This window comes from Carettochelys insculpta, chromosome 13 (assembly GCF_033958435.1).
Source record: "Carettochelys insculpta isolate YL-2023 chromosome 13, ASM3395843v1, whole genome shotgun sequence".
NCBI lineage: Eukaryota > Metazoa > Chordata > Testudines > Carettochelyidae > Carettochelys > Carettochelys insculpta.
In genome coordinates this window covers 43,217,042-43,241,122 of record NC_134149.1, presented here as the reverse complement: position 1 = coordinate 43,241,122, position 24,081 = coordinate 43,217,042, and the positions used below count along the sequence as shown (strand labels likewise).

The 24,081-nt window shown below is 48.1% G+C and overlaps 1 protein-coding gene across 5 annotated transcripts in view; it reads left to right on the top strand.

Moving 5' to 3' along the window:
* LOC142020399 (H(+)/Cl(-) exchange transporter 5) overlaps positions 1–14,059 on the top strand; it is a 78,589-nt gene extending 64,530 nt beyond the window's left edge. For all 5 annotated transcript variants that reach the window (XM_075008167.1, XM_075008166.1, XM_075008168.1 and 2 more), the window contains 7 exons: positions 1,105–1,311; positions 1,558–1,638; positions 2,350–2,892; positions 5,858–6,044; positions 8,370–8,768; positions 11,523–11,739; positions 12,897–14,059. In XM_075008167.1, coding sequence (XP_074864268.1) covers positions 1,105–1,311; positions 1,558–1,638; positions 2,350–2,892; positions 5,858–6,044; positions 8,370–8,768; positions 11,523–11,739; positions 12,897–12,987 — 1,725 coding nt within the window. In that variant the 3' untranslated portion in view covers positions 12,988–14,059. The remainder of the gene's footprint in view (positions 1–1,104; positions 1,312–1,557; positions 1,639–2,349; positions 2,893–5,857; positions 6,045–8,369; positions 8,769–11,522; positions 11,740–12,896) is intronic.
* The last annotated feature ends 10,022 nt before the right edge of the window (positions 14,060–24,081 follow it).

The window sequence follows — 24,081 nt, the reverse complement described above, 5'->3', positions numbered from 1 at the left end:
AGGCTAACGGCTGCTCCGGGGATTGAGGAGGAATGTAATCATCAAAAGCTGAGAATACCGAGGGCATTTTAGGGAAAATCGCACTTGTTCTGAAATGTAAAACTAGAATGTAAATGTAAAACCAGGATGGTGTCACTTCTTTGCTTCATTTCAAATGGCAGAGTTAAAATTGAACTAGTTAATAGCACTCGTATCCCATATCTCCAAGTAATCACTGCAGAAATATTTAATAGAGCGCCTTACCCGTCAGCATGTCATCACAGAAGTTAAACAAACACTGTTTGTATAGCACTTAAAGCACTTAGCTAACTGCAGAGATTTGCTGGCATCGCTCACCGAACAGTCACTTTTGTTTCACTTTCAGTGAAAATAAGAAACTATTTAGTAACTATATACAGGTTGAACCTCTTTTGTCCAGCACCCTTGGGACCAGACCGGTGCTGGACAGGACAATTTGCCGGACAATGGGCTGTTAGAAGATACTTAAGGATAAATAACAGCACAGAACACTGACAGCCAGGACTAGTGGAAACAAACTTTATGGGACCATGGAAAGTTGGCCACACCCACGATAAATGGTTGTCCGGGTAACTCAAGTCATACTGGATTATGGCGTTTGCCAGACAAGAGTGTTCCGGATGAGAGAGGTTCAACCCTAGTGTATAATAAAGCTGTAAAAAAGATCCTTGACAGTGTAGTGCAGTGTTCTTAAACTTTTTGAGACCACGGAACACCGAACAATCAAATTTCTATGTGGAACAACTATCAAGATTTTCTCCAAAAAACAAAAAAAAACCCAAACAAAACAGCAACATGTACTGCAAAAACAAAATGAAGTAATTTACTAATTTACTCAGGTATCCTGCAGTGAAGAAGTAACTTTGTACTTGGTTTTAGTAACAGAAAATAATCTATCGTTTGGTGTCCGATCTCAAAAAAGTGCCAGCTGCTTGCAGCAGATGTGAGTTGTGCACAGAACACCGGTGTTCTGTGGAACAGAGTTTAAGAAGCACTGGTAAAGTGGACCTCTAACACAATAGCACCAGCCAGTTCACAGATGAAAGGTTTGAATGCGAGGCTGTAAAACTCTGCTTGGGCTTTCAGATCAAAACGATCTTGAGCGGTTTCATCATTAGAGGCTATTTGGGCAAGTGGACCCTCGTCATCAAAACCGTGACGTTGGTGTTGGCAGTGTCGTCGGGCCTGAGTTTGGGAAAAGAGGGCCCTTTGGTTCATGTAGCATGCTGCTGTGGAAACATCTTGTGCCACCTCTTCACCAAATACAGGAAAAATGAGGCCAAACGCAGAGAGGTAAGACAAAGATATACTGCACCTCATGCCGTTCTCCAAACCCGCAGGGCACAAACCTGTGAGCTTTGTTCCAGCTGCTGGATGGCTTACTGCTGTTTTGAGGCCGGTTTGGAATATAAGTAGCCAATGCGAGTATGACAGCTACTCTAAGCATGCGTGTAATGTGTTGGGTTGTACGAAATGTACCTGCTTGAATAAAGGGACAATATAACCATTGTCTATCTGTCTTCCGGTCTCTTGATTTAGGTTTTGTCAGCTGCTGCAGCTGCTGGCGTATCCGTAGCTTTCGGTGCACCAATCGGAGGGGTATTGTTTAGTCTGGAAGAGGTAATCTAAGCGTTGTATTTACTTCTGGCAAGTTGCTTTATTTTACAAGTCCTAATTGCTCTTGCTGTTTGAATGTACGGTACTTCAATCCTCGCCCCGGCGGCTTTCGTGAAAAGGAAGCACGTGCACTTAAATAGCATTTGGAGTACTTACAAAAGTCAACAAAACAACATGAATGCTTTTGTGAGTCAGCTGAATGCTTGAAAGGCTTGCTGCTGAAGGATGCGCATTAGCAGGAAATCTATTAATTTTCCCCATGCAGCACTCCAATACTGACCTGCGAAGTGCTAATCTGTCCTCCTCGATGAGCCAGTCTTGGTTATTTCCAAAGGAGACTTTTCACGTAGTTTGAGTGTTGGGGGGCGGGGGGGTGTCAAAGCTGCACAAGTAGAGCAGTGGTTCCCAATCTGTTCACTCGTGTGGACTTCCAAGTACACCCCCCAGACCCTTCATGAACCCCCATCAGAGTCAATTCTAGCTGCTACGTATACGCCCTTAAATGAAAAAGAAAACCGATGCATGTATTTTTGGGCAGCAGTTAATAATGTTATTGGAAGATATTTGGTTTAAAAAGTAGTAATTGATTGTAACTTTGCAATTTATTTAAAACTTAAAACTGAATTTAACCCTGCTTTTATGCAATGGTGGCTCTTACTGGATGGTAATTAACGGCAGTTGACAATGACTGACTCCGTCCTTCCCCCTTTCTAGGTGAGTTATTATTTTCCCCTCAAGACGCTGTGGAGATCTTTCTTTGCTGCTCTGGTAGCAGCGTTCACCTTGCGCTCCATCAACCCGTTCGGAAACAGCCGTCTGGTTCTGTTTTACGTGGAGTTTCACACACCATGGCACCTGCTGGAGCTCGTGCCATTCATCCTGTTGGGAATATTTGGTGGCCTTTGGGGATCTTTCTTTATTCGCAGCAACATCGCCTGGTGCAGAAGACGCAAGACAACCAAACTGGGCAAGTACCCTGTGCTGGAGGTCTTCGTTGTGACAGCCATCACGGCCGTTCTGGCTTTCCCCAACGAGTACACCCGCATGAGCACCAGCGAGCTGATTTCGGAGCTGTTCAATGACTGTGGGCTCCTGGATTTCTCCAAGCTCTGCGAGTACGTGAACGACTTCAACAGCACAAAGGGGGATGATCTGCCTGACCGAGCTGCTGGCCCGGGAGTTTACACAGCCATGTGGCAGCTGGCTTTGGCCCTGATCCTGAAAGTCTTCATCACCATATTCACGTTTGGCATGAAGGTGAGAGCACCGTGTAAAATGGGAGGTGGGTCGGCAGATTCCAACTCGTGTCCTCGGTGACGAGTGGGCAGGAAGTGGAACTCAGCCTTTCTGAATGCTAAGGATCACGTGCAGTAATTGCCAAGAGAGCTGAGGTCACTTAAGAGCCTATGTCCTGTGAACTTTCAGTGGGACTGACCTTATCCTACGTGCCTTATCTCTCACATCCCCAGCTGGAGTGACTGCACAATCCGGCCTAGGACTTCTGGGAGGAGCAGGTGCCCAGAGCTGTCTTTTACCACCCTCACAAGTTCCTCCCCTTGCTACCTTCCCCCCCTGGGACCCTCATTGCACCCTTTCCCCCAGGACATGGCCTTGGGGGGCACCTGGCACCGTACAGTGGCTGCTCTCCCCAGAGCAGCGCTCACCGTGCTGGGCTCTGCTTCTCCCCGGCTCTGGCTGGTGTGGGGACGGGGAGAACTGCTCCTGCAGTGCTGCACTGGGTGCCCCAGAGATCCCCAAAGCTGAGTCCTTGGAGGGTCGGGTGCCATGGAGGGGAGGAGCCAGTGGAGTGATGGAGGGGGTGGGGCTTGGGGAGTCAGTAGCAGCCAGTCTGCCCTCCCCTCGGGAGTCCCAGGCTAGCTTGTGCAGTCGCTCCGGCTGGGGTTGGCCCGCGGACTGGGAGATTGAGACCCCGACGTAGATAACATTGCAGATTTGACCCCCACTGTAAACTCGTGCTGTGCCCAGTTGTTGGTAGCTTGTAGTGTTGCTTTTAATAGTGTTGTGCGATGCTCCATTGTCGCAGCTCTGGGCGAGCTGTGCCTCTGCCCCTGCCGGTGTCTGAGTGCGCCCCTCCCAGGCTCTGAACCATCCCCTCATCTTTGGAGTGGATCGTTGGATTCTCTTGTACCAGGCTGGGGTGCAGTCAGTCACCAGTAATCCCCACAACAGGCCTGACTGCTCTGTGCCGGCCAGCAGCAGAGAGAGTGGTGATAACCACGCAGCCGTCTCGCAGCACAGGCTTTGAGAGAGAGCACATCTCAAAAGCAATAACCCAGTGTAGCCGCAAGCCAGCCTTTCCCTGGGGGTCACCATTTCCCCTGGATCTGAGGGAAGGCCGCAGCGTCTTTTCCCGTGCCAGCCTGCCCTCTTGGCCGCTCCTGACGATTTGCACCATTTCTCCTGACCAGGCTTTCGCTGGTTAATGCTCTTGTGACCTCTTGGCTCCTAACCTGGCAAAATACTTCAGCCTGGCAGGATGGCACTGTCCTTAGCTGCCCCCACTCTTCGCTGGGCGGCTGCTCCTCTCTCTCATTGGGTTGCTTTCCTGATTTGTTTTAGCCATAGCCTGTAAGTCTTACAACCCACTGCACAGTATCTTCACCTTGCTGGCCAGGCCCCTGAGTGTTCACACAGCAGCTTTGCTTTCGCTGCACCTGGCTTCTGAATGGAGCTGGGAGCACAGGTTGAGTTGTCTTGCTTTTCAAGGCTTAAGCTAGAATTTGAGAGCCAAGTTGCGAGTATGAAGCATTAAGCTAATTGCATGCACACCTGCAACCTCATTTCTCCTGTTGCTGTGGTTTTTGCACACAGAACTCTGAACTTATGAATGTACAAATTTCTAAAAGATGCACAACAACTTCTCCTTTGATGTTACAGTGAAATGGTTCATCACAGCAATGGGCAGGGCTCCAATGTAAGAGACGGAGTCCCTGTGCTCCATTAAGGGCATGGTGCTTTCAGCTCAGTGGACAGTTGGACTGAAAGCCCTTTGTGGTTTGAAGCCAGGTCTTACCAGATTAGATAGCTGTGAGAATCACTAATGGTCCCTGAGAGACATTCGGGGTCCGTGACTGCAAGGTGCAGTTAGAATTTCAGGCTGGGGAGATGTGATTGTTTTATCTGAGTGATGAAATTTTCACTCCTGTGGGAGAGTTTTTGTATAATGACACAGCAGTTGGCCAGCTGGAAAGCCACAGGGGAACACTAATATATTGTGTGTCTACCTGTTTTATGATATTCTCCTAGGACAGCAACTTATTAGAAACTTATTGAAGCAAAGCAACAGTAACCAGTTGTGTATGGTAACAAATCCTGTGTGTAGAGGGTTGCTTATGTATCCTCCATAGAGCACGTAAATACCAATGAAGCAGTGAAGATGGGCTCTGGAGCACCTTACGTTGGTAGCTCCCAATGAGACTTCCTTTTCCATCTGTGATTGGGTTTTGGTGCTGTCTCACAGGGTGTTATCAAACAATGGATGGGGCTAAAGATTTGAGCCTATCATGTTTTCATTGTAGTGCAAACCAAGAGTAAATGCATATGACAAGGAAGGGGGCACTGTGTAGGGGTTCCCTCTAGTTCTTTTCCATGTGGGGCAGAATAAATTTTATGTGCACCAAGGCCTGTGCTGATGTGCACCACCATAGAAACACGTTGCTGCCTGTGGGTGCTCTGGTAACCAGCTGAGTGGCATTGGACACTCCTGGGCAGTTGCCCAAGTGCTTGGCTTTACAGGGAACCCTGGTAGTGTGTGCTAACTAGCCCTTCCTTTGGGGTGGGGGCTGAGGATGATATTGTAAGGCAGGGTGTGTTTGAAAGTTGTTGTCCTGTCCTCAGGCTAAAGCAAGATTCTTACAGCAGAACTCTTCCTACAAACCTGCACCGTGTCAGGTGTGAACGATCGGTAACCGCAGCTGATGGCCTAGGGAGCTGAGAATGAATGTCACACGTACGGCTGCATTATCCATACGCGCTGTACTTGTTCGTTCAGGACATGCTAACAGCATCAGTACAATAGGTGTCTCTCCCTTTGCCCACAGCCTGGTGCAGGGTGGAGATCAGTACATAGTTCAACAATTTTTGCCAGCAGTCAGACTTAATGAGGATTTGCCCACCCAACTCGGCATCCGTGTCTGTTGCCGTACACTTGTGAAGCGTTCCTTTATCTTACACTGACGCGCTGGATTTTTTTTTTTGGTAGGTCCCTTCAGGTCTCTTCATTCCCAGCATGGCGGTTGGAGCCATAGCAGGCAGACTGCTAGGAGTAGGAATGGAGCAGCTGGCTTACTATCACCATGACTGGACTATCTTCAGTGGCTGGTGCAGTCAAGGAGCAGATTGTATCACCCCTGGCCTCTATGCAATGGTTGGGGCTGCGGCATGTCTAGGTGAGCAAGAAACATGCGCTGGTAGGTTGAAGCCCAAATGCAGTGTGATGCTTTGTCGGAGCGCCACGGAGAAATGATGAGGGTGTTGGAAAGGTTAGTAGTTTCGCAGACTTTGAAAAGGCTCCTCTCCGGTGAGAGGAAGCTCTTTGAAACTTCACTTTGATGTGTAATGAATTGATCATACAGTATTTTTGCCTGCTTCTGGCTGCACCAGGATGTCCTAGAAAATGAGATGAGAAACTTACCTGGGAATTTCCAGAGTAAATACTGAAATCCCCAATACACCACATTTGTCCTTTTTTTTTTTTCCTAGGCTGTTAGTTGTTCGTGCTTCATGGAACAGTTACTGCTTGTGGACTGTGAGGTGGGGTTTTTGGACTATTTCATCCATTTAACAAAAATCCCTTTTCTGAAATAAGAGCACATCTGATTGGGTTCCACTCTGGGACACAGCTCACAACCACCCTCCTGGCCACAAACAAACAGGCTGTAATGTGCCTGATCATGCTTTCCAAAGATCTGCTGTGCCTGTGGTTTTCATCACAACTTGCATCAACTTCAGTTAATTCATCCACATGGAAATGGGGGCACAAATCCTGGAAATTCAGATTTATCTTGGTCCTGCTGCTGTCAGAGAAAACATGTCTAGTGTCTCCTTCCTGGGAGCAGGGCAGTGGGGGAGCCCTGCTTGGACAGAGGCTGAAGGCCTGACCTAGGTCTAGGAGCAGAACCACACCCAGGTTGTGGTTGGGGGCTGCAGGCAGGAGCAGAGCAGGGCTGGGTGGTGTTCCCATCCTCTCCCCCCGACCCCAGTGAAACCTGGCCTAGGTCTTGCCACGATCCCTCAAATGTTCCTTTGCATTCCCCCAAGGGGGTGCGCCTCCCAGTTTTGAGATCACTGTTGTAGGCCTCATTCTGGTGTTGGGGTTCTGGTTAGGAAAAAGGGGTAAAATACAAAAATACTTACTGGCTTTGGAGAAGCTGCATAAAATAGCAGATGTGTAAAAATTGTTTGAGAACATTATCGGCCTTTTTGGAAGGAGACCCGCAGTCACTCCCACTGTTTGCAGAGTACTTCGTATGTAATAGTAAACAGCCGTATTAAATAGATGTGCTTCTACTGAATGGCATTTATCACTGGTGCGCATAGGCTGAAGTGGAGTTGTCCCTTTAAAGCAGAGGACCATTATTGGAGCAAGATCTCCCATACTGTAAAATTGCAAAAGCAAATCATCAAGCTTCTGCAGTAGCTGTGGGGATGCAAAGAAGTTAGGAAAGCAGGGAGTCAGGAGAAATTTTCAAATGAGCTTAAATGCTATTTTCAAAAGTGACTCAGGCTCTTAATTTTTTTTGACCCGTGTGTGTGCGCGCGCAAAACGTCTGTGTGTAGCTAAACCAAAGCACTTTAAAAAGCCCCTTTTAGTCACCTGTGGCTGTCCAGATTGCAATGATGCAAGGGTCAAAATGCCAACTGGCTTGGCTATACGACAGCCTGAGAGAGGGTGACCGGTCATAAGCAGTTATCTGTTCTGCTTAGTGCTTGAGGTGTTTTGGGCCTTTACTCTGCATGGTTGTAAACAGTGTGGGGGTTGGTCTGTACTATTTCCAAGCAACAGTGATCACCATCTAGGAAGCTGGGACTAAAATGCCAACTGGTATGTTTTATTTATATACAATAAAATGTTACATAGATATATGTATATTTTATACTAACAAATGGTTCCCATCCCAGCTGGCTGGGGTAATGATGAATAATGTAAATCTGCACGCTCAAAGAAAACACCTCTCCAAACGAATGCAATTATCGGACATATTCCAGCCGTTCTGTCAGTTCCTCAGGACAGCGCACTCACTGAATTTTCATGGTTCTATCCATGAAAACATGAAGCACCGTTCCCATTCACGAATATGCCCACCCAGTTGATATGAACGTGTGTGGTTTCTTGGGGCTATTTCTGTGTACAGTGGGAAAGTCACAGGAACAGCTCAGGTTCCTGGCTTCATGCAGGTTAAGTGACACCGAGGAGTAGGTTTAGCCAAAGCAAACCTAATGTTCCAGTCTAAGAAGCGTAGAGTCAGTCTGCTGTGAAGCACGGACGTTTTGAAATTACGTCGCGCTTTGTCTGTATTCCATTTGTTTTTCAGCGTAGCCTTGAAAATCACGTCCCTTCCGTATGTAGAATGCAGGAGGTACATCTGGTACCTCCTCACGATAGCAAAGCTTGTGTAAAGGCGTTGGTGTGGTACACCTGCGTTGCACAACAGACACGATGGAGCTCCTGTTGGGAGTGTGTCGGACTCTGACGCTTGTCTTCTGCTTTGCAGGTGGAGTCACCCGTATGACCGTGTCGCTGGTGGTTATTATGTTTGAGCTTACTGGTGGACTGGAATACATTGTTCCTCTAATGGCTGCAGCCATGACTAGCAAGTGGGTGGCCGATGCAATTGGACGGGAGGGCATCTACGACGCCCATATTCGTCTCAATGGCTACCCCTTCTTAGAAGCCAAGGAGGAGTTCTCGCACAAGACTCTCGCCATGGACGTAATGAGGCCCCGGCGGAATGACCCCGTTCTGACCGTCCTCACGCAGGACACCATGACGGTAGAGGACGTGGAGGCCATAATCAATGAAACCACTTACAGCGGCTATCCGGTGGTGGTGTCCCGGGAGTCCCAAAGGCTGGTTGGATTTGTCCTCCGGCGAGATCTCATCATCTCAGTTGGTAAGAGGACCCAGATGGAATCGCAGTGTGGATCAAAATGCTGCGGTCAGAGCTTCTGTGTGTCCCCAGTTACAACTTGAGAGCTGTAGTCGCAGGTGTCAGTGAATGCTGCCCTGATGCAGTGCTTGTGATCAGGGCACGTAATGTCCATTGCCCTGAGCCTTGGTGTTCAAAGTGCTCATCAGTAGATGCGTTTAACTAAATCAGGGCAAGGAGAGCGCTACCCTGGAGATGAAGGCTTTGGCCCGGCAGCAACTAATAATACTCCATGTCATTGGCCAACTTATGTTTGAAAGACGCTTTTTGCAGCCAATCCTGAACGTGGCTAGAGTCTCGCCGGTTCCAGGTGTTCAAAAACCAAAGCTGAGATGGACTTGAAAGAGCAGCTCAAGCTGCTGCCTTCGATCAACTTGTCAGTGTTTCAGCCGCACTCTGGGCCAATTGAGCCAGTGCTGCCAAACCTGTAGATGGGGAAGGAGCAGCACCATGAGATTGCATCAACCTCTGCTCCACCAGAAACAAGTGTGCTATTCGCCAGCCATGCTTCAGTGCCGCCTGGTGGAGAGCACGTGAGGAGCTTGGAAAACAAGTGCTCTTCCAGTGCTGCACTGTCTGGGGCTTGCTGCGAATCCCACTTCCCCTGCTGTTTATCAGAAACTCTCCATCTACTGTGTCTTCTGCTTCGGAAGCACATGCCCTGGTGATACTGCATTGCCCGTGCGGCGAGGCTGAGGGATTTGGGCTTACGGTAAACCCTTGATTTACCTAACCAATTGGGGAACGGGTGGCCATTAAATGAGGGTTTACTGCCCCATCCCCCGCCCCCCCCCCAAAAAAAAAAAAAAAAGCCAGCAACTTACTAGCTGCTGGAGCTGGAAGTACCGGAGCCCACTGCGTGGCTGGAGGTGCCCAGTTGTGCTCCTCCCACCTCTGCTGAGAGGAGGTTGAGGTGGCTCCAGTGCAGGAAGTGGTGGGTCCTCCAGGCTGCGGCTGCAGTAAGTCACTTAACTTCATTGGGGGGCGGGGGGTGGGGGGGGGCAGATAGAATTTTATGGAGTCCAGCGAACTTCACGACCAATGGGGTTATGTTGCTCCTGCAGCCCACTGATTCGAGGCCTGTAAAATCAAGGGTTCACTTTATTTAGCTTGCAGAATAGAAGACTGAGGCGCGATTTGATAGCGGCCTTCAACTTCCTGAAAGGGGCCTCTAAAGCAGGTGGAGAGAGGCTGTTCTCAGTAGGGACAGACAGCAGAACAAGGAGCAATGGTCTCAAGTTACACAGGGGGAGGTGTAGGTTGGATGTTAGGAAAAACTATTTCCCCAGGAGGGTGGTGAAGCACTGGAATGTGTTACCGAGAGAGGTGGTGGAATCTCCATCCCTAGAGGTTTTTAAGTCTTGGCTTGACAAAGCCCTCAGTGGGATGATTTAGTTAGAGTTGATCCTACTTGGTGAAGGGGGCTGGACTTGGTGACCTCCTGAGTTCTCTTCCAGCCCTAGGATTCTATGATACTCCCTGTTGCTGCTGTCTGTGAGATGAAACTCTCTCTTGGCTGGCATAGCAGAGAAGTTTGAGCAGACTAAACTCTTAAGCCCCATACGGGGGCTTGCAAAGGAGGGGCCCAAGTCTGTGTGAATCAGCCCTGTCCATGCTCATTTAGCGAGAGCCTCTGTAGTGCTCAAACGCCTGTTGAGTTCGGTGGGAATCCACAGGCTGCATGCAGCGCTGGCTTCACATGCTGTCTCAGTTTGGGAACTGTGGCTCTTGATACGTATCTAAGTATTTCAGCCATTGACAATGGGAAGGAAGGAAATGCAAGAAAAGCTCAGTATAGCGTAACGATTCCTTCCTGAGGCTGGACTGCACTGGGATACAGCAGGGTCTCGTAGAGGCTTTCCAAAGCTTGCCGAAGACTCTCAGAAAAGAGTTTGTTCCCAGCTGCTCACCTGATCCGATTGTGGAATGGCAAAGCTGGGCCCCATTGTGGATTTAGACTTTGGAAAGCCAGGCCAGTCCTTCTCCTCATTCTTGTAGGCAATTGCGATGATTAACTGGCACCCAGACCCCACGGCAGGATATGGGTATTTTCTTATTGGCCGGTTGGGGGCTGATGTCTGCTACTCCCTCACGTAAACGTCACAAAGGTGGCAAGTACCTTACCTGACCCATGTCCCCACCGACTGGGGCGGGAGGGGATCTCCTGTCTTATCAGGTCTCCATAGCCATCCCTGTCTACTAACCTGTTGCAAAATACTGTTCTGTATTAAATACTGAGGGGGCTCAACTGGGTAGCCAGGGAATGGCATTGAACATGTTTCATAGCCCCATGTGCTTCAGTTTGCCCCTCTTAAAAAGTTTTGTACAGGTGGGTAGATTAACCAGCACTGTCTTCTCCAGTAATGCTCTTGCGTGGGGAGGTTTCCAGGCAGCAGCAAAGTGAAGTAACTTGCAGTGAGTTTAATCCAAACTCTGAAAATGCCATTTGGGGTGGAGCACCCAGTCATGTGCTGAGCTGGGGTTGGTTTCAGGAGTGGGTCTGAGGTTTGGTTTTCTGGGATGTGCTCAGCTGAAGAGCTGGTAGTTGGTGTTCTGTCTCCTCACCCTCTCAGGTGGCTGGGTAGGGAGAGAGCCTCTATTGCTCCTTTGCTTGAGTAGATGAAGGCGTGGTCCTTTACAGCGCTGTGAATGCAAGCAGAGGACGAAAAGCCTGTGCTTTAAATGCCTTCCCTTTCTCACCCTCAATGTCTCTCTCAGAAAACGCTCGGAAGAAGCAGGATGGAATTGTGAGCACCTCAGTTATTTATTTCACTGACCACTCTCCTCCGCTGCCTCCAAGCTCCCCATCCATGCTCAAGCTCAGGAGCATCCTGGACCTCAGCCCTTTCACCGTAACAGACCAAACGCCCATGGAGATCGTTGTGGATATATTCCGCAAGCTGGGACTGCGCCAGTGCCTCGTCACTCACAACGGGTGAGAATGCCGCACGGAGGTCTGGTAGGGCAGTGCCAAGCATCGGCAGGTGCTTGCTAAGCTGAGGGAGCCAAATTCTTCTGTGCTTTTAAATTGGTGTAAATCCAGAATAACCCCCTTGGGTTAGCCAGAGTCATTCTAGTTTTACATCCATATAACTGAGCTCAGAATCCAAAGCATAGAAAGAGTAGGAAGCAGGTGCAGAAGCAGTGGGCCTTGCTGGGAAAAGCAGTACATGGAGGAGGTGGGGGATTAAAGCCATCAGAGACAGCGCTCCATCAGCCCAGTCGTTTATTGTTCCCCTCTATTCAGTGTGGTGAGGCCACATCTGGAGTATTGTCCAGTTCTGGGCCCCCCAGTATAGAAAGGAGGTGGATGCATTGGAGAGGGACCAGTGGAGGGCAACCAGAATGATTGGGGGCTGGAGCACGTGACCGGTGGAGGTGAGGCTGAGAGATTGGAGCTGCTTTAGTTTGCAGAAGAGAAGACTGAGGGGTGATTTCATAGCAGCCTGCACCTTCCTGAAGGGGGGCTTGAAAGAGGATGGAGAGAGACTGTTCTCAGGGGTGACGAACGGCAGAACAAGGAGAAAGGTCTCGGGTTCCAGAGCAGGAGGTGTAGGTTGGATATTAGGAAAACCTAATTCCCCAGGAGGGTGGTGAACCCCTGGAGCGCGTTACCAAGACAGAGGGTGGATTCTCCATCCCTAGAGGGTTTTAAGTCCCAACTTGACAAAGTTCGGGCTGGGATGATTTAATTAGGGTGGATCCTGCTTTGGATGACCCCTCCTGAGAGGCAAAGTCATCTTCCCCTTGAGCTATGTGGAGAGTGGGGCAGGGGTGTGTGTATGTGTGTATTGATTTTTCTTAAGATACCCACGTGAATGCAAAATGCAATGTTAAAATAAACCTGTGGAACTGGAAGAATTACAATACACTGTTGGCTAATGTTTGTAGATCTGCTTGTTTTGATAAGGATAACCAAACTTGACTGACCAGTGTTCAGATCAGAAATTTGCATTGTCCTAGCATTGCAAGCTATGCAAACATTTGCTGTTCAGCATAAATTAGTGTAGCCACCTGATTCCTAGAGGTATATTAGGAGGCAAATCGGGGAAAGGAGCTCATATGCTAACAATCTGTTTAATTAATTTTCAGGAAACTACTTGGGATCATTACCAAAAAGGATGTATTAAAGCACATTGCACAGATGGCTAATCAAGACCCAGATTCCATACTCTTCAACTAAAAACAGACTAATACATGTTGGGTGTTTAACACAAAGACCTGGGATTTTCTCTTCTATTTTTATTAAGAAACTGGAGCTATCTTCAGAGTTTTCCTGTATGGAGCTGAAGATAATCATGTTTTTCTACAAAATAACTAATTGCACTACATAATCTGTGGAAATTAATCTTCTCTTTAGAAGAAAAGACTTTATTATAATGCTTTTGTGAAGTTGCATTGGAAAAATTCCATGAAGGAGTAAAAGCAAAATGCTACAGAATGAAATCTGTTCCTTTTATTTTATTTGAACACTGATAACTAATGTTGGGAGGGGAAGAAAAGTCAAGCTAGTTTTTAAGTCTTCAGAAGCCGTGGAGAAGAAGGTTGACTTTTGCACACACAACTAGGATGCCTGACAAACAGGTGGCCTTAACAGAGGGCCTAAATCCCCAGACACTGCTTGGTGAAAGCGTGAATTTGATACTCTTTTTTTAGGTTTCTAAAAGTAATCGGCAAAAAGTTTTTCAGGGGACTTTTTGATTTCTGTATATGAACCCAGGGTAAATCTGTATATTCCTGTGTGCAGTGTCCATGTACATGAGGACTTGGTTTGGAAGCTCTGCTTCTAGTCAGAAGGAAGTTTCATTTTTTAGTCTCCTCTGAATGCATTAAATGACCCGCAGATTTGCTGTTAAAAGAACCCTTCTAAAAGTTTCCTGCTCTGCAATGAGAGATGAAAGGGTTAAGACGCAGTGCTGAGTTGTCGCCCAAGTTTTACTGCTCTCCTTCCAAAGCATCCCAGATCATATTACAGATTTTGCACAACTGAGCTCTTACCTTAATCAGCAGTGTCTTACCTTAAGGACATGTCTCTTGTTATTGGAGAGTCCCAGATCCACAATGTTTACATGTACGCATATTCTGTTCCCTGCCCTTTACTGTGCTGAACTCAGGATGAAATCCTGTCTCTGGGAGTAAGTACACTGCCACTTTATTATGCACATTCACCATCTGCTGTCAGTCTCCTTACTACCAACTATGCAATAAAAATCCCTTCCTGACCGCTGTAGCAGGATAATTTAAACCTGAATGGACCTTCCTAAGTCTTTGTCCCAGTTTCTAGCCAATTGAATTGCTGACAGTTAATGAAACCCCTTCAAGCTTCCTAAGTGGGAAGGTACACTTGGAAACCAGCCTCTCACCTTAACACCCACCCCAGATCAATTTGTTGAGATATGGCCAAGGATTGACAACAGCCCTCCAGATCTGACAGAACTGCTGAGTTCAAGGAAGTGGTCAACAGTTGGCCTGTGAGCCCAATAGTTGAGCCACCAAAAGCAATGGCCAGGGATCCACCAGCTGGTGAGCTTCTTAGTCTAGTTCCTGATGGGCAAGAATTGGGTCACTAAAAGAGAGACTTTGGCCTTTTTCCGCGACAGTCTTGGCTAAGGAGTGAAAGGATCTTGGGGACTGGAAATTCCTTTATCCTTAGGTAAGGAATAGGTTACTTAGAGAGGAATCTCCATCCCTAAAGGCTTTTGTCCAAGTTTGACAAAGCCCTGGCTGTGATGGTGTAGTTGGGCTTGATCTTTCTTTGAGTAGGGGGTTGGAGTTGATGACCTCATGAAGTCTCTTCCAACCCTAGGATTCTGTGAATTCTAAGGCCCACTCACAGTAGGAAACGTGGGGAAGCTTACACCAACCAGGGTGCCTGGGCTAAACCTGTTCTATGGATAAATAGGACTTCTGTGATCCCTAAATTTCACTCTAAAGCCTTTCCCCAGTGGGACGCTTTCACCACAGATGCAGCATCCTGACATACAAGATAACAGCAGCTACTACTTGAATCATATTGAATAGGAGAAGCCAGTCAGCAAAGCAGAATGTTATCGCTGCGTCAATATCTTGTGCTTGGAAAAGAAATGCCTTGTCTGTGTCTTCAGTAGTCCATGTTCAACAGGAGACAGTTGGTGGTTCCCTCTTTAACAGGGAGAGTGGGAAATGTTTGTAATTGTGGTGTTATCCTCAGGTGTATCTCAGTGGGTTGCCAGTGGAGTCTGTTTGCCTTTGAAGCTGTTTGTCCCCTTCTCAGAGTAATGCTGGGCCCCACATTTTAGGAAACATGCAGAGAAATTAGGAAGTCCAGAGAAAAGCAGCCAAAATGATTAAAGGTCTAGAAAATATGACCCATGGGAGAAGATTAAAGGAATTAGGTTTGTTTCATTTGGCAAAGAGAGGCTGAGAGGGGACATGGTAGTAGCTTTCAAGTACTTAAAGGGTGTTAAAAGGAGGAGGGAGAAAAATTTTCTTTTGCCTCTGAGAATGGGGCGAGAAGTAACGGGCTTTAGTTGCGGCAAGACAAAAAAGCAGTCCAGTAGCACTTTGAAGACTAACAAAATAATTTATTAAGTGATGAGCTTTCATGGGAGAGGCCCACTTCTTCCGACCATAGCCAGACCAGCACAGACTCAATATTTAAAGCACAGAGAACCAAAAACAATTATCAGTAGTTGCAACAAGGAATGTTTAAGCGTCAGGGTGGTTAATTACTGAAATAAATTGCCTAAGGTGGTTGTAGAATCTCCATCAGGAGATATTTTAAGGCCTGGTTAGATAATATCTAGCAGGGGTGATCTTGAAGGTGCTTAGTCCTGCCCTGAGGGCAGGGCTCTGGACTCAATGACCTCTCAAGGTCCCTCCCAGTTCTGGTGTTCCATGATTCTACATGCCCAAGGTTTGTAAGAACACCATGAAACTGCTCTAGGGAACTAATGTCCCTTTGTGTAACCCCAGCCATATTCCGAGCACAGAACTTTGTTCCTTCTCACGCTTCAGTTCCAGGAAGAGACCAACAGCTTTCAGGTCACATTTCTCGTAGCTGCCTTAGCGGTGGCAGACGCAGGGGCTCACACATGTGCCCGATGGTCCTAATTTAGCCTGAGATCTGTTGTTTGGATTGCCAAATTTAGAGAGGGTTTGGAATGGCTTCTAAAATTTGCCTGGTCTGGTCAGTTACTTGCATTCAAATGGCTTCACGTGCTGGGCTTCTGAGTCGTGGGGGAAAGAACCGCTGTTCAAGCACGTGGGCGGCCAGGGGCAGGAGATGGAAGGTAAAACACAGCAGAGTGGAACCCTGCAGTGAGCTAGTCCAGTGTTAGCCCCGGTCTTAGCCCCATCTGTTTGAAGTCGCCAGAAGTAGGGTTGGCACGCGTTCCAAGGAGAGAGGGTTCAGAGAGGATCTGTTGCCAATACTGCTATGGGCGTATACCTGCTGAGCAGTAAAAGCAAACCAGGCCAAGTTATGAAGAAGGGTTTTGCAGAACGGCTGCTCACTAAGTAAAGTTTATGGCACTGAAAGGCAGGAAAGATCTGCCTGGCATCCATGCAAGCCCCAGGTATGAGCTGGTGGGTCATTGGGCTCTCCCAGTGTTTCATCCACTGTGGGAGAGCTTGCTCTGGATGCCACGCTGGTGGCCAGAGGGAAGTTTGCTCACTGTATTAGGCAGGCGATTCCTTCCGTTCCTAAAGGCTGATGTGGTCACCCTTTGTGAGGGTAAAGCCTGCAGTGCAGTTCTCCCCTCCATTCACATGCAGGGAGGCCTTGCTCGATAAACATTCTCCTGGCAGAGCTGGGGAGGACAGCCGCGAGCATCACACAAGGAGCGGGTTTGTCACGGTGGCACAAAGCAATTAATTTAGGAAAATGGCAGCAGGGAGGAACTTAAAAGTAGAGGTGAAAAAGGTCCTTGAGTAAGAGTACAGCTGCTTTGGGGAAGGTGTTCTTTGGTACAAGTTCTGGCATCCCCCTGGGAAATACTTGAGTAAAAGCACGTGTAACACTTCTAGATTGTACTCAAGTATCTAGAAAGCAGCTGTGCTTTTTACTCAAGTAACTTTTTGGGTACTTTCCCCACCTCTGCTTAAAAATGACCCTCAAAGAAAAGGGAGAGAGTGCCTGTTTCTTGCCTGTTAAGAAATTAAAAAGACCTGAAAGGATTTTTTTTTTTTTTCCCTAGAAAAGATGTGGTATTTTAATCAACATCCATGGTGTGTGGGAGGACTTTGGAGATAAGACAATAGAAATGAATGAAGCCGCAACGATTGAGAGGGGAAGGTGTTTTTAATCAAGGCTGTTTACAAATGTTTAGCCCCTCTGTCGCACGCATTCCCAACAAGGAGTTAGATGACATGTTGGTGGAAATGGCAGCCCCTCTGCCCTTTCAATGGAAGGCTAAGAGAGCTGCCACCCGCTAGTCCCCTGAAAAGTCTGCTATCAAAATCAGGGAAGGAGAAAGAGAGAGCAGAAATGTAAAGGCCAAAAAATTTCTTAACATTCCAGGCCTTCCTGGATGAGGGCTGGGAGAGGCAGCACAATCTCTTTTCAGGGTGTCTTGTGGAAGTTGTGGTGGTTGAAACACAGAGGGTCCGGTCCTTCTCCAGAGCGGTGGTACTCCAGTCAGATGAGGCTTTGGCTGACAGTGGAGAAGCGGAAGGACCTTCAGCTTGTGTCGGGAGCTGACGATGAACGAGAGCCTCCGTGACTCACGTCTGAGCTGTTGGGCACGGAAAGGTGGGGTCTCATGGGCAGTGAGCTGTTCCTCCCAGGTTGCTGCCGCCTCTTGCTAACTAGGCCAAAGACATGTCAAGATGAGAACCGATTAGCATCCTGAAAGCTCACTTTTTTTCACCCCCTTTGTGTTTAACTGATGAGCTGCAGCTAAAAGGCCCCTAAATACACCAGAGCTGAGACTTCTCCACACAATGGAACTGTACCGCTTAACTAAAGCCATTTGGGCTCGTTTTTATGCTGACCTTTCCTAGCCCAATCACACTGGTATACCACTGTTCGCCATGTGGACTAGCCCACTGTATCTGCCAGGATAAATGCATATTCTGGACAGTAGCCACAGTGATGTAACTGTGCTGGGATAGTTCTGCCAATAAATTTGTGTTGCAAAAGACAATGGTCTTCTGGTCTGTGGTTGGTGTTCAAAGGAGGATGGAGAAGACACTGGGGAGTTCTAGTTCTGGCTTGAGTAAGACATGTAAGCTGGTTTGGGCCTCAGTTTTCCCAGCTGCACAATGGGCATAACCTTTCCCTGCCTCACAGGGCTAGTATGAGGAAAACCTAATACTCCCTTAATGAAGGTGAGGTGCTCAGCTCTTGATTAATGAGCAACATTTTAAAAGGGCCCCCTGACCAATGTTAAATCTGCTGGACAAGTGTTGGATGGAGGTGCTCATTGGTGCCCAACCCACCACACCCTTGCTGCCTACTCAGGAGGATGTGGCTGTCCTACTTCTGCACCTATTCTGGATGCAATAGGGCGAGTGCTGCTAGTATCAGGCCTACCAGGAGGGGGCCTGTATCCACAGGAATTGCAGACAGAGGCTGTGGGATATATTACTATTCCCAATACCTTGGATAAAGATGAATGAAATGCCCCTAGAACATACGTCTCTAGATAGGATCTACAGCCTCTTTGGATAACATGGCTACTGTGAATTTATAGGCATCTTCCTTCTCCACTTACACCCTTTTTTAGATCTGCTACCCAGGAGAGTGCATTGTTATCTGTGCCTGTCCATCTTACTCTGAGCGTTAACCCCACCAGAAGTCATATGTCCTCCCCCGGATCTGCCTCATGAAAGACCACTGCTCTTCTACCCAGGTACCTCGGCTGGGACTTCTGGAGAGCTGTGCTCAGAAGCTAAGGCAGGAAACTGCTCCAGATGCAGTGCGTTCAGAGGGTGGAGTTGTAGAACCCAGCTCTGAGGTGGGGGCAGCTCTGGACTTTGCAGAGTTTAAGAGGGATCAGGGAAGAACTCACCCTGGTGGCCTCAGATCTGGGTCGTCTTAAAGACACTTGCCTTGCACAGCAGCAGGTTTTGGGATTGTTTAGGTAGTAACTAATGGGGATTGTAACAGAGAGGTAGCTCTGTTAGTCTGTATTCTAACAAAACAAACAGTCCTGTTGCTCTTTAAAGACTAACGAAATGATTTATTAAGTGAAGAGCTTTCGTGGGACAGACCCACTTCTTCAGATCTATAGAATTTCCAGTCCAGATCCAGAGACATAGTACAGAGGTCCAAAAAATTGTATTTGATTTGTCAGTTTTAATTGCAATCTTTTGGACTTCTGTACTATATCTCTGGGTGTGGACTGGAAATTCTATAGATCTGAAGAGGTGGGTCTGTCCCACGAAAGCTCATCACCCAATCAATCATTTTGTTGGTCTTTAAAGTGCTGCATGACTGCTGGTTTGTTTTTATGGGGACTGTGTGCATTTGGGTCTGGAAGAAAATAGACTGGGCTCTCACTGGGGATTTTTGTGGATCAAAATCAAACTGTGGTGGGGCGGGGGGGAGGTCAATAAAAGAAGCGATCACAGAAAGCACAAGGGCATTTATGGTGTATCAGCATCCTACCTGGGCTTGTGGAGGAAAGGTGTCAGGCCTGCACTGCAATGAGCCAGTGAAATTGATGTTGACTTATATTCAGCTGCAGCTTCTCCCTCCATGAAACTGCAAGGGGAAATACTGGCCAATGAGTGTGGCTGTTGCTCAGACGGTGTTAAGCTGGATTTAACCCGCTCCCTTGTGTTCTCTGTGTGCTGCCTTACTTTTTATTGCTCCGCATAGGACGTGAATTCAGCAGCAGCAGCTCTCGTGGATTGTGGTGGCCACCAAGTGGCAGTGCAGCCTGTGAAATGAAGGCATAGGCCAGGTCTACACCAGGGGGAAAAATGGCTTTAAGATACGCAGCTCTGGGGAGGAGAACTGCATAGCTGGAGTTGGCATATCTTAAATCGGTTTTTGCTACTGTCCACACGGCGGGAGGTCAACCGTCAACTTCCCTTGCACGACTACCAGCAGTAGTGGTGAAAATAGCAGCACCCTGATCCTTTGATTTAAGTGCAGTCCCACTAGGCGCACTGAGTCGAACCCTGGAAGAGCAACTGCTCCGGTAAGTATACACAAGACCATAGAAATGAGAGGAAGAGGCAGGGGCCTGGGTTTACAGGGGGCAGACTGAGCCTCTCCAGGCCAGTTAGAAAAGGATTTGTGCTTTCAACTGCTGCAGTAGGCATGAAAGCACTGACCCACCTGGAATCCATTCCTGCATCTGAGAGTGCCTGTTAAGGTCTGGCTTAGTGCGGGCAGAGAGCTTGCTGCCCCAGAACCGAGCCCGGGAGGGGCGTGTGGGGGCGTGTCACTGCAGCCTCCAGGAGCACACGCAATATCTCACTGCCCTGATTTCCAGCCGCCAGCCAGGAGAGCACTGATTTCCAGGGTTTGCAGAGTCCAGTGCTCCACATGTACGCGAGCAGGGCTGAGCTCTTAGGGTGAGACTGCAGCCTCAAATTCACTGCTTTATAATGGCCCTGGCTTGGGAAGCATGTTCAGAGCTGAAGGGTGCAGAGCCGAAGGGCACGGAGGCCTAGGATACAATTACAGCTGTTCTGATTTGTGCTGCCTTAACAGGGTGTCTGTCTGAAGCTGTTCAGCAGCATAGAATGTACTAAATACGCCTCAAGGAAGCGGGTTAGTGGGCAGAAGGAAAGGGGCAGCATTAAATGACTTACCTACTCATCGCCACGTGTGTAGTGGTGGAGATGGCAAATTGAGGCCTCTTTACAGTCTCTCGAGGAAAGCGTGTGAAACCCCTCATCTCACAGTTACAGATCTCACCCGTAAAATACGTACAGACGCTGCTAAACAGCTGCGGGTCTCGCTTCCCTCACAAACACATCACTGAGCCACTGGCAAAACTGAAAAGCCAGTGGCAAAATTCCGGCCTCGTTGTGAGCAACTGATTGGTCAGTCAGATCAAGATCAAGGAATACCGAGCACAAGTGGTGTTCTCATCCATCCTCCCTGTGGAAGGAAGGGGTCCAGGTAGGGATTGTCCAATTGCCGCGGTAAATGCATGGTTGCACAGGTGGGGTCAGAGAGAGGGATTTGGTTTCCTGAACAAGGATTGTTAGGAAGTGACGGGATCCACCTAACGAAGAGAGGAAAGAGCATCTCTGCGGACAGGCTTGCAAACCTAGTGAGGAAGGCTTTAAACTAGGTGCATCGGGCTGATGACACAAGCCCTGAGGTAAGTGGGGAAGAAGTCAGGTACAACCAAGTCGAATTCCTGGGTGAAGAGGAGGAAGTGGGCCAATCAGCCTCTTCTCTCAGGTGCTTGTGCACAAAAGGAAGAAGCCTGAGAAACAAACCGGAAGAATTAGAGGCCCTGGCACAGTCAAAGAAGTATGGGGTGGTTAGAATAACGGAGGTTTGGGGGGATGACTCGCGTAAGTGGAGCACGCTCATGGAAGGGTATAAACTGTTTGTTTGGGAAGGGCAGGCAGGGGAGAAAAGGAGGAGTTGTGGTTTATGGGCGGGTGCAGTATGGTTGCTCAGAGCTCCAGTATAAAGAAGGAGAAAAGCCAGTTGAGTGTTCTCAGTGGTGTCAGATGGCACAACAAAGAGTAATGGTCTGAAGTTGAAGAGGGAGAGGTGGAAAAACTACTTCACCAGGCGGGTGGTGAAGCATTGGAATGCGTTGCCTAGAGAGTTGGAGGATTCTCCATCCCTTGAGGTTTTTAAGTCCCGGCTGGACAAGGTCCTGGCTGGGATGACTTAGTGGGGGTTGATCCTGCTTGAAGCAGGGGGCTGAAGTAGGTGACCTCCTGAGGTCCCTTCCAGCCCTGTGATTCTGTGTTGTTGGCTTAAGCCTAGAGGCGGAAGCAGCAGAGGTCATGTTGTAGTTGGTGTTTGCTATAGACCAGCAGGTCAGGGAGATGCGGTAGATGAGGATTTCTTCAGACAACTAAGAGAAGCTTCCAGATCACAGACCCTGGTTCTTATGGGAGATGGTAATCATCCAGCCATTTGTTGGGAGACCAACACAGCAGCACACAGACAGTCCAGGAAGTTTCTGGAGAATGCTGGGGATAACTTCCTGGTACAAGTGCTGAAGGAAACAATCAGGGGCCGTGCGCGGCTTGACTGGCTGCTCACAAACAGGGAAGTAGTTAGGTGAAATAGAAGTAGTTGACAACCTGGGCTGCAGTGATCATGAGATGGTAGAGTTCGGGATCCTGACACAAGGAAGAAAGGTGAGCAGTAAAATACATACCCTTGATTTCAGGAGAGCAGACTTTGACTCCCAGAGAGAACTGGTGGGCAGGATCCCTTGGGAAATGAAGATGAAGGGGAAAGAGTTCAAGAGAACTGGCAGTATTTTAAAGCAGTCTTACTGAAGGTACAGGAATAAACCACCACACGGCACAGTAAGAAATGCAAATGTGATAGGCAACCAGCTTGGCTCAACAGGGGAATCCTTGGTCAGCTTAAACTCAAAAAGGATGCGTATAAGAAATGGAAATGTGGACAGTTGATTGAGGAGTATAAACATACGGCTGGAGAATGCCGGGCAGTAATCAAGAAAGCAAAAGCACAACTGGAACTACAGCTGCCAAGGGATGTGAAGGGTAACAAGAAGGGTTTCTACAGACATCTTAACAATAAGAGGTTGTCAGGGAAGGTGTGGGGTCATTACTGCATGAAGGAGGTAACCTAGTGACAGATGATGTTGGAAAAGCTGAAGTACTCAATGCTTTTTTTTTTGCCTCAGTCTTCATGGATAAGGACGGCTCCCACTCTACACATTACAGTGGTGGACAATGCAGTATGGGAAGGTGGAGGACAGCCCTTGGTGGGGAAGGAACGAGGTAAGAGCTACCTAGAAGAACTAGGTGTACACAAATCTATGGGTCTGGATTTAATGCACAGAAGGGTACTAAGGGAATTGGCAGTTGTTATTGCCGAGCCTTTGACCATTATCGTTGAAGACTCCTGGAGATCAGGGGAGATCGCGGATGACTGGAAAAAGGCAAATGTAGTGCCCATCTTCTAAAAAAAGGAAAGAAGAACAATCCAGGGAACTATAGACCAGTCAGCCTTACCTCAGTCCCTGAGAAAATAAGGAGGGGATCCTCAAGGAATCCATTTTGGAGTACTTGGAAGAGGGGAAAGTGATCAAAAGTATCCGACCTGGATTCACCAAGGGCAAGTCGTGCCTGACTGATCTGATTAGCTTCTGTGATGAGGTAACAGGCTCTGTGGACATGGGGAAGTCAGTGGATGTGATATACCTTGTATGAAAAGCTTTGCTAAGTCAGTCTCCCACACATTCTTGCCCATAAGTTAAGGAAGCATGGATTGGACACATGGAATATAAGATTGCTAGAAAGCTGACTTGAAGGTCAGGCCCAATGGGTAGTGGTCAATGGCTCAATATTTGAATGGTGGTTGTCTCCAAGTTGAGTGTGTCAAGATTCAGTGCTGGGGCCGGTGTTGTTCGACTTCTTTATTAATGATCTGGATGAGACACTGGGTTGCACCCTCAGCAATTTTGCAGATGGCACTAAGCTAGGCGAGAGGTAGATACATTGGAGGGTAGAGACAGGATGCAGAGTGACCTGGGTAAATTGGAGGATTGAGCCAAAAGAAATCTGATGCAGTTCAACAAGGAGAAATGCAGAGTCCTGCGCTTGGGATGGAAGAATCCCAAGCGGCGTTATAGGCTGGGGACCGACTGGTTAAACTGTAGTACAGAGGAAAGCAACCTTGGGATTAGGCTAGATGAAAGGCTGGATATGAGTAAACAGTGTGTCCTTGTAGCCAAGAAGGCTAATGGCATATTGGGGTGCACTAGGAGGATCATCTCCAGCAGATCTAGAGAAGTTGTTGTTCCCCTCTGTTCGGCATTTTGGGCCCCCTGGTATAGAAAGGATGTGGATGTGCTGGAGCAGGTTCTGTGAGGGGCAACAAAAAGGATTAAGGGACTGGGGTATGTGACCTAATGAGGCAAGACTGGGGGTTTGGGCTTATTTAGTTTGCAGAAGAGACGACGGAGAGGTGATTTAATAGCAGCCTTCAACTTCCTGAAAGGGGGCTCTAAAGAGAATGTAGAGAGGCTGTTCTCAGTGGTGACAGATGTCAGAACAAGGAGCAATGGTTTCAGGTGACAGTGGGGGAGGTCTAGATTGGATATTAGGAAAAATTATTTCACCAGGAGGGTGGTGAAGCACTGGAATGTGTTACCGGGCAAGGAGGTGG